The sequence below is a fragment of the Peromyscus eremicus genome, chromosome 18 (genome assembly GCF_949786415.1).
Source record: "Peromyscus eremicus chromosome 18, PerEre_H2_v1, whole genome shotgun sequence".
In the NCBI taxonomy this organism is placed as follows: domain Eukaryota; kingdom Metazoa; phylum Chordata; class Mammalia; order Rodentia; family Cricetidae; genus Peromyscus; species Peromyscus eremicus.
The window spans coordinates 1,058,017-1,068,791 of NC_081434.1; the positions used below are offsets into that span (position 1 = coordinate 1,058,017).

At 37.6% G+C, this 10,775-nt stretch overlaps 2 protein-coding genes across 2 annotated transcripts; both read left to right on the forward strand.

The window, feature by feature from the left end:
• The first annotated feature begins 1,988 nt into the window (after positions 1-1,988).
• LOC131895118 (olfactory receptor 6C2-like) lies at positions 1,989-2,924 on the forward strand. The gene has a single exon (XM_059245538.1). It carries the CDS (start codon positions 1,989-1,991, stop codon positions 2,922-2,924), a length of 936 nt encoding a protein of 311 aa, XP_059101521.1.
• Positions 2,925-9,470: 6,546 nt separating this feature from the next.
• Positions 9,471-10,296, forward strand: LOC131894966 (coiled-coil domain-containing protein 25-like). Its single transcript, XM_059245343.1, has one exon. The coding sequence runs from the start codon at positions 9,553-9,555 to the stop codon at positions 9,793-9,795; it is 243 nt and encodes an 80-aa protein (XP_059101326.1). The 5' UTR covers positions 9,471-9,552; the 3' UTR covers positions 9,796-10,296.
• The last annotated feature ends 479 nt before the right edge of the window (positions 10,297-10,775 follow it).

A 10,775-nucleotide genomic window follows, 5' to 3' on the forward strand; every position in this document is an offset into this window, starting at 1 on the left:
GTAGGTAGATTCCCGAGGAGGTTGTCACTGTATCTTAAAGTGATCTATTGAGATTATTCCCTGTGTGACTCTACTATCTTTCTTACTTCCAGTTTCCATGAAAACCAAGATCCTGGTTAAAGACACTTCTCCGAGACAGAGACAAATATGAGAATTTGACTTGTGAGTGGAGTTGACTTTGTACTTATCTTAGTAGTAATGGAATTTTAATTAGTTGTATTTATTTTATGTTGGGGGGCACAAATGTGCCACAGTGTATATGTGGGTGTCTGAGCACAACTTGCAGGAGTCAGTTCTCTCCTTGCATCATGTGATTCTGGGATCAAACTCAGGTCATCAGGCTCACACTAGGCACATTTACCAGCTGAACCACCTTGCCAGCCCGAAAAGGAATATTTTCATCAGTCAGTGTGTTAAATCCAGTCTTGCGTCTGTTTCATTAGAGTCTTCCAGGAAAATCTTTCATTCATTGGTGTGTAAGAAAAATAACAAGCCCTAAAAACACTGACCAAAAATGCTTAAATTGTGTATTTTATAACTAAGCTGTGATAAAGGAGAGTATAACACTGCAAAAGAGCTATTGACCCAAACCCAATATTGCAAAGTTGACCTATTAATTTGTGGTATGTGTGTGTTGTTTGTGCATATGAGCGTGTATGAGTGTGGAGGGCTCATGCTCGTATATGCATCTGTGTGTAAAGGCCAGAGGGTGGTGTTAGGTAGCGATCTTCTCCAAACACTCAACATTTTTTCTGAAACCGAGTCTGTCATGGAACCTATCCTTCACTGGTTCACCTAAGCTGGCTGGCCAGTGAGCCTCAAGGATCCTCCTGTCTCCACCTCCCAATCTCTGGGATTACAGGTATGGGCCACCAGACCCAGCCTTTTTCATATGGGTCAAAAGGATTTCTGGAAATAAACAATACTTAAGCTAAACACCAATGAGATGTTGGTATCCTTGGATTCGATTCAATGATTCTTAAAGAAAGATGTAACAGAAAATGGACATGATTGGAGGAGACAGTGCTTCCAACATGTGCCTTCTTTAAAGTGATTACTTGAGACGTGGTATAGCATGTAGCATTCGAGTTCAATGCCTAGCTTTATTAGAAGGAACACATGAGAAGAAGAAAAGAAAACAGAGTCTATGGAACAAAATTTATGTGTGTTGAACATGGGGCATGTGTGTCTGTATATAATCTGAATTTCTAAAGAGAGATCACTGCTAGATATACATAGAAGGATTATCACATACAGATTCTACTTGAAAGGGCTGAGACTTAGCCCAGGGATAGAATGCTTGCCTAGCATGCACAGGGCCCTGGGTCTATTCCCAACACTACAAAAATTAAAAAGTCACAAGTTAAATTCCACTTAAAAATCATAAAACTTGCTGCATATAGTTACCACAAACCACACCAAGTACACCCAAAATAAGCAAATAATTTTTATACAGAGTAGGCTTAAAATTATAATTGGTGGTAGATTTTAGAGATCCTCTAGAGAAACTCAAAGTCATCTGTTATATGGCCGTGTTTTGTTAAGGATAAAGGTGCAAGCAAGATAGGAAGCTTTTATGAACTTTAATTTCAACTTCAAAACAGAAATAAAAAGTGCATGGAAACAAATTAAGTCTTAATGCTGAATGTATCATCAATGAGAACCAGTTCAAAATTAGACAAAAATTTAAAATACGTTTGAATAATGGAACAGAGAGGTAGAGAATCTTAAATTATTATATTGTAACTGTTAAATTGATTTGTAAGAAATATCACTTCAAATATTATAAAACACAAAAACTTATAAGCTTGAGAGAATATTGGAAATATTAATTACCAAAACAAAGAAGATATTTCATATGAACCAGTTACTTGTTTGAGTTTACTTCTCGTGGTTAATAACTATGGAACTGTAGCCTTCATATATTCTGATAGAATACCTCATCTTTTTTTTTTTTCACAAGACCAGATAAAAATCAGGAGTCAGCTATGAGGAACCATACAGTAACAACATTCATTCTCCTGGGACTTACAGAGGACCCACAAATTCAAAGTCTGCTTTTGATTTTTCTACTTTTTACCTACCTGTTGAATGTAACCGGCAATTTGACAATTATTGTACTTACATTAATGGATCCTCACCTTAAAACCCCGATGTACTTTTTCCTCCAAAACTTTTCCCTCTTAGAAATCTTGTTCACATCAGCTTGTATTCCTAGATACTTGTATAGCCTGTCAACGGGTGACAAGATTATTACCTATGGTGCCTGTGCCAGTCAAGCATTTTTCACTGACCTTTTTGGAGTAACTGAATTTTTTCTCCTGGCCACCATGTCCTATGATCGCTATGTGGCCATCTGCAAACCCCTGCACTACACCACCATCATGAGCAACACTGCCTGCAGAAGACTCCTTCTTTGCTGCTGGATGACTGGACTATTCATCATACTCCCACCCTTTAGCCTGAGCCAAAATCTGCAATTCTGTGATTCTAATGTCATTGATAGCTTTCTTTGTGATGTGTCTCCCTTCCTGAAGATTTCTTGCTCAGACACGTGGGTCATTGAGCAGATGGTTATAGGCTGTGCTGTGTTGACCTTCATCACAACCCTTTTTTGTGTAGTTCTTTCCTATGTCTACATAATCAAGACCATTATAAGGTTCCCTTCTGCCCAGCAAAGGAAAAAGGCCTTTTCTACCTGTTCTTCCCACATGATTGTGGTTTCCATCACTTATGGCAGCTGCATCTTCATCTATGTCAAGCCATCAGCAAAGGATTCAGTGGCTACTAACAAGGGTGTAATAGTACTAACTACTTCCATTGCTCCCATGCTGAACCCTTTCATTTACACCTTGAGGAACAAGCAAGTCAAACAGGCCTTCAATGATTCAATCAAAAAAATTGCCTTAGAATGCCGAAATTGATGGTTCAAGCTTTCATAAGATATTGATGGGCCAAGCCCTCTCTAGCCATGGAAACACACTATATTGTACAATGAATATATACTAATAACAAAAAGTATAAACCAAATAAAGATTTTAATTAATAAAATACTACATTTATAAGAAAAAAGTAATAGTAATTTCATTATTCTATCCATAAGTATCCACAGCTAACTCCTTGACTCATTAAACATACATTATCTTATCCATGTTAAAGAATCAAAATAATACACAAAAAAACAATAACCTTGCCCTCAGGTAGCAAGAATTCATAGGATAAATGTATTACTAAAATGTCAAACTATATTATTATCATCATTAAGAGTTATATGACCAACTTTAAGTGAAAAGCAACAAAGCAAGCTGCTTGTGAAAATTAAGATATATATTATTACCTAAGAAGAAACTGCTAAAATCACCCCCAAAAAGACACAGAAGCCTTGTTATACATCAAATAACCAAAAAACACTTAGAGTCAAATTAGTGATATTTAAATACATACATACTATAAGCACAACTAAAATGGCTTTTTACCCAGATTATCAGATTATTGAATAGAAGTTATACTGACATTCAAGAAAATAAAAACATACGTCTGAATGAAATAATAAATTTCAGGATTTAAAAACTAAATTCAATAAAGAGACAGAAACATTGCAGATAACACAAGCTAAAATAAAGATGGATTACAAAACTCAATATCTCAATTAGAGAACTCAGGGGAAACCTTTACAAACCTCTATATTTATAGAACTAATCAAGCAGACAGAATATAAGGACTTAAAGAAAAAATAGAGTATCTATACCAAATAACCCAAGAATATGATTTTTTAAGATCACAGGAAAGGAACATATAAGAAATGTGAGGCACCATCAAAAGACAAAATCTTTAAAGTTTAGGCATAGATGAGGACAAAGAATTCCATGACTGTGGCATAGACCAGATCTTCCACAAAACTATAGAAGAAAATTTCCCCAAACTAAAGACACACCCACACAGACAGATTTTAAAAAATAACAGAACCTCAACTAGACAAAACCAGAAGAGAAATTCTCTAGAGCATATCATAGATAAAACACCAAATACATAGAACAAATAAAAATATTGAAGGCTACAAAAGGAAAAAATCACAGGTCACATAAAAGGGAAAAATCTATCAGAATACCAGTTGATATATCAATGGAAACTCTGAAATCCAGAAGAGCCTGGAGCAATGCACTACAAGTTCTCAAAGACTGTGACTGCCAACCTAGGCTACTGTATCCAGGAAAACTATTTGTCATACTTGAAAGGGAAAAAAAAAACTTTCCATGATACAAACAGACTAAAAATATCCACATCCAAGAAAAAAAATGATAAAGAGAATACTGGAAGCAATACTTTGAACTGAAGAGAAAACTAAATGCAGTCAACAGAGTAAAGAAAAAAAAACAAATGAAGCTATAATTAATTAAATGGAAAGCACAGCAAAGAATACAACCACAAAAAAAGACAGAAATCAACACACATTTTTCACTGATAAATTTAAATATTAATAGCTTCAACTTGCCAATCAAAAGACAGAGACGAACTGAATGGATTAAGAAACAAAACCTATCTTTCTATTGTCTACAAGAAACTCATCTTAACTTTAAAGATAAGCACAACCTTAACACGAAAAGATAGAAAAGCACAGTCCAAGCACTGTATTAGGAAGCAAGCAAGTATTGCCATCCTAATATCTGACAAAATAGAATTCAAACTAAAACTAATCAGTAGAGACAAAAAAGGGCACTTCATTCTAATCAAGAGATAATTAATCAAGAAAATATCATAATATTAATCATACACCAAACTCTGATGTACCAAGTTTCATAAAAAGTGTATAATGGAATTAAAGACACAGATTAACACAAGCTCAATAATAACAGGTGACTTCACCACCCCACTTTTTCCAATAGATAGGTCAGCTGGACAAAAAAATAAACAGAAAGTTCAGAATTAAATGGCATCTTACATCAAATGGACCTAACACATATCTACAGAATATTCCACCAGAACACCAAAGAAAATACATCTACTCAGCAGCTCTTGGAAGCTTCTCTAAAATAGACCACTTGCTGATACACAAACCTTAACAAATAAAGAAAAATTGAAATAATTCCATGTATCCTATCATGGTCATAATGTAACAGAACTTAAAATTGACAGCAAACAAAACCTTACAAAATTATTTGTATTTCCCTGATGACTAAGGATGCTGAACATTTCTTTAAGTGCTTCTCAGTCATTTGAGTTTTCACTTTTGAGAATTATCTGTTTAGATCTGTACCCCACTTTTAAATGGGTTATTTGCTTTCTTGATATCCAATTTTTTGAGTTTTTTATATATTTTGGATATTAGCCCTTTATTGGATATGGGGATAGTAAAAAAAATTTGTCCCATTCTGTATCTTGCCTCTTTGTCTATATAATGGTATTTATCGTCATACAAAAACTTTTTGGTTTCATGAGATCCCATTTATTAATTGTTGTTCTTAGTGTCTGTGCTATTGGTGTTCTGTTCAGAAAGCCTTTTCCTGTGCCAATAAACTCAAGAATATTCCTCACTTTCTCTTCTATCAGATTCTACTTTAAGATTTCATCTTACACCAGTCAGAATGGCCAAGATCAATAAAGTAAATGACAGTTTATGCTGGCAAGAATGTGGAGTAAGGAGTTGTTGGTAGGAACTATCCCCAAAGGCTCATGTATTTGAACATTTATTAGTGCTATCTGGGGAGATTATAAAACTTTTATGTCATGGGGTTTTGCTAGAAGTGCAAAAGACACTGGAGGCCCAGTTTTAAGAATTTACAGCATCACTTCACTTTCAATTCACTCTCTCTGTCTCAGGTTTGTGATCTCTCTGCTTCCTGCTCCAGACTCTCCTTTTGCAACCATAAGTCAAAATGAACTTTCTTCCATAAGTCACAAAGGTCATAGTGTTTTAAAACTCAACAAAAAATAACTTATACACTACTCAAAGCAATCTATTAATTACAATCACTATCAAAACCACCATAGCATTCTTATAAGTCTAAACTTTAAATGGAACCAGGATGTTTACCCTAAGTAATGTGAAAAAAATGAAATCTGAATGTATCTTTATAATCTCATTATAGTACCAAGATGTATCAATCAAAACTAAATGGAACAGGCATAAAAATAGATATATAGATTAGTGCAAAAAAAAATGAAAACTCAAGAGACAAAAGCATATGTACATATATAGTCAATCAAAATTGACCAAAGTACCAGGAATGTATAATGGTGAAAGAATTGTCTCTCCAATAGATGTTTCCCTCAAAACTGGATATCCATATGCAAGAGAATAAAATTAGACCCTCCCTCCTGGTTTGGTTTTTATTGTTCTGATAAAGACCATGATCAAAAGCAATTTGTGGAGGAAAGAATTTATTTGACTTGCACCTCCCTACCATTACCCATCATTGAGTTGAGCCAAGGCAGGAACTCAAGGCAAGACAGAAACCTGGAAGCAGGAACTGAAGTGGAAGCCATGATGAAATGCTGCTTACCGGCTTGCTTTACATGGTTTGCTCAGCTTGTGTTCTTATACAACCCAGGACCATTTCTCCAAGTGGTACCACCCAGTGGGCTGGGCCCTCCCACATCAATCATTAATCAAGGAAATGCCCCTCAGATATGCTCCCAGAATCTGGGGGAGGCAATTTCTCAATTGGGATTCTCTCTTCTCAGATATGACTAGGTTTGTGTCAAGGGCTTCAAAATGGCATAGTGGTTAATGTCCCTAGATGTCAGAGGACCCAGGTTTGATTTCTAAAAACCCACATGGTTGCTTGCACAGTGGGGGACCCGCCCCCACCTTTTTCCCCAGGGTATTCTTGAGGAGAGAGGGATAAGAGATTTAGATAGAAGGATAGAGGGGAGAGAAAAAGACAGAAACACAGGATAGCCTCCGGAGGGCCTGGATCCTTATCCACCAGCCCAGAACTTTATTCAAAAGGGTTTTTTATAACAATGCCAAGGAGTGAGACAAAAGACCTCCACCTTGCTAGATAAAGCCAAGTGCAGACCCTTCCAAACACCTGGTACCCAAGTCCATAGACCACTCATCCTCTTATGCAGCCCTGCTGGTAAAGCAAGCTCAGATCTCACTAGGAAACCTCTGTGGGCTCCCACATCGCACCATCTGTAATTCCAGTCCCAGGGGATCAGACACCCTCTTCTGGCCTTCAGGGACACCTGGTATGCACATGATGCCTAGACATTCATGCAGGAAAGCACATTAAAGAATAAAATAAATTAAAATAACACATTAAAGAATAAAATAAAACTAACCAGCACACCCCATCTTTTATCACTCATGAGAATTAAGTTGGATTAAATATTTAAATAGTTGAGAGCTGAAGCCATAAAACTACTAGAAGAAAGCAGACAAGCCTTAAGCTTTTGATCATGATTTTTTTTTATCTGACAACAAAAGCAAACAGACAAATTGGTTTGTGTTGGACTAAGAAGCTTCACACACCAAGGGAAACAACCAACGTAGTGATAGGTAACCTAAGAAATGGGTTTGCAAACTAGAGCTAGTCATGGTGATGCACAGCTGTGATCCTGATATTTGGGAAGCAGACTGGAGAATCATGAGTTCAAGGCCAGCCTTGATTATATTATTATCCCTCCATCTCAAAAACAACAAAGAATTTTTTAATATTTGAAAAAATTCCAACAAGAGGTTTATATCCAAAATATATAAGGAATGCATACAATCTAATGTCAAAAAAAACTAACAATAAACCTGACTTTTAAAATGGGGAAGGGCTGGGTGGCAGTGGCACATGCCTTTAATCCCAGCACTCAGGAGACAGAGCCAGGTGGATCTGTGAGTTCGAGGCCAGCCTGGTCTACAGAGTGAGACCCAGGACAGGCACCAAAACTACACCAAGAAACCCTGTCTCAAAAAACCAAAAAAGTAAAAAATAAAATAAAATGGGGAAGGGACCTGAATAGATATTTCTCAAAAGAAGGAGAGTAAATTCAAGTGGCTAACAGGTACACAAAATGTACTTATCTTCATGAACTAGCAGGGAAATTCAAACCTAAACAACAATGAAATATCATCTCACAATTATATCTGATAAAACAATAATAGCAATTGGTGAAGGAGATGTAGAAAGAAGGGAACTATTATAAATAGTGGGGAGTGTAAATTTGCTCAAGCTTTATGGGAAATTATATAGAGTTTCTACAAAAGTTAAAAATAGAACTACCAGCCGGGTGGTGGTGGTGGTGGCGGTGGTGGTGGTGGTGGTGGTGGCGGCGGCGGCGGCGGCGGCGGCGGCGGCGGCGGCGGCGGCGCACACCTTTAATCCCAGCACTCGGGAGGCAGAGCCAGGCGGATCTCTGTGAGTTCAAGGCCAGCCTGGGCTACCAAGTGAGTCCCAGGAAAGGCGCAAAGCTACACAGAGAAACCCTGTCTCGAAAAACCAAAAAAAAAAAAAAAATAGAACTACCCTACACAAATATCCAGAGGTGTTGCTCGAGATCTAAATTGGCCTTATTGTAATTAAAAAAAAAAAAACAGAGCCAGATATTGAGGTAAATGCCAAAAGATCAGAGAGACAAAGGAACAAGCCACTGCCATGTCTTACCTCTAGGATTCCTCAGCCTGAAAAGCCTTCAGTTCCTGTCTCCTCATGCCTTATATACCTTTCTCCACCCAGCCATCACTTCCTTCTTAGTGCTGGGATTAATGGCCTGCATGCTTCCCAAATACTGGGCTTAAAGGTGTGAAATCTCAAGTGCTAATATTAAAGGCGTGTGTGCCCCAAGCAAAGGCATAAGATCTCAAGTGCTGGGATTAAAGGTATGTGTCACCACTGTCTGGCTCTGTTTCTCTCCTGACTGAATCAATCTCATGTAGTCCAGGGTGGCTTTGAACTCACAGAGATCCAGACGGATCTCTGCCTCCCAAGTGCTAGGATTAAAGGTGTGTGCCACCACTGCCTGGCCTCTATGTTTAATCTAGTGGCTTATTCTGTTCTCTGATCTTCAGGCAAATTTTGTTAGGGTACACAATATATCACCACACAGAGGAATAAGATCAGTATCTCAAAGAGATATCTGCACATCCATGTTCCTTCACTATTAGCTATAACAGCCAAGATAAGGAAACAACTTAGTTTATCTGTTAGTGAATGATAAGATATAGGAAAGTCTTAGATTAGAGAGATGACAAATAATTGATAGATACATAGACAAATAATAGATAGATGATAAATGATAATGATAGATAGATGATAGATGATACAGATAGATAGATGATAGGTGATGACATAGATAGATGATGATGAAGATAGATAGATGATGATGATGAAGAAGATAGATAGATATAGATAGATGACAGATATAGATGATAGATAGTAGATAGATATATGACAGATAGACAGAGGATAGATAGATATAGATAGATGATAGATTGATTGGTCAATAGACGATAGATAATATAGATAGATACGGGAGAGCCTGGAAGCCGGCTCACCCTTGCGCCTGTGGTATCTTGAGCTTCGCAATTTGAGCACGAGTTACCACTCTTCTAGCAGGATCATGGTGTTCTACTTCACCAGCAGCAGTGTTAACTCATCTACTTACACTATCTACATGGGGAAGGATAAATATGAAAATGAAGATCTGATAAAGTATGGCTGGCCTGAAGACATTTGGTTTCACGTGGACAAACTCTCTTCGGCTCATGTATACCTTCGATTGCAAAAGGGAGAGAAGATAGAAGACATTCCAAAGGAGGTTCTGATGGACTGTGCCCACCTTGTGAAGGCCAATAGCATTTAAGGTTGCAAGATGAACAACGTTAATGTGGTATACACACCATGGTCTAACCTGAAGAAAACAGCTGACATGGATGTGGGGCAGATAGGCTTTCACAGGCAGAAGGATGTCAAAATTGTGACAGTGGAGAAGAAAGTGAATGAAATCTTGAACCGATTAGAAAAAACCAAATCGGAGAAGTTTCCCGACCTAGCAGCAGAGAAAGAAGGTCGAGACCGTGAAGAGAGGAATGAGAAAAAAGCCCAGATTCAGGAAATGAAAAGGACAGAGAAAGAAGAGATGAAAAAGAAAAGGGAAATGGATGAACTTCGGAGCTACTCGTCACTAATGAAAGTTGAGAATATGTCCTCAAATAAAGATGGTAACGATTCGGATGAGTTCATGTGAGCTGAGCAAAGGACCCTGGGAAGACATGAATGTGCAGACCATTACAGATCTTTTGATTTCATCTATGTTCTGAATTACAGAAACCAACCAACCAAAATCCTACCTTCATTCTACATAGACATCACTCATTTTGGAGCTTTTTGGTTTTTTTAAGTCATTCTTTTTGCTGATGAAAAGAACAGATGTGTAATATAGTTGAACTTGAAGACAACTTACAACTCTAGGAAAAGAAAATTCGTTTTGGCAGAACATATGTCAGTACCTCATGAAGGCTGGCTGCCTCTGTTCCTGAGATAGACGTTTGAGCAGACCAACTCTGGAAAGTATTTCCATGGCTGTGGTCTGTCCTAGAAACAGACATCATCACAAAATGCGTTTCCTATTTCTGAAATATCTCTGTTTCTCATAAGACTGCTGGTGGGTTACTCGGGCCAGGGCCCCGATGACGATTTCCTGATTGGAAGAAGGGTCTGTGAGTTTTGAAGACAGTGGTAGTACTTAAGACTTGGATTTCAATATTGAAGTTCTCTCTTATTGGTTTCAGGGTAGCTAGCCCAGCCCTTAGCTTCTTCCAAGGGTCATGTTCTCATCCTCAA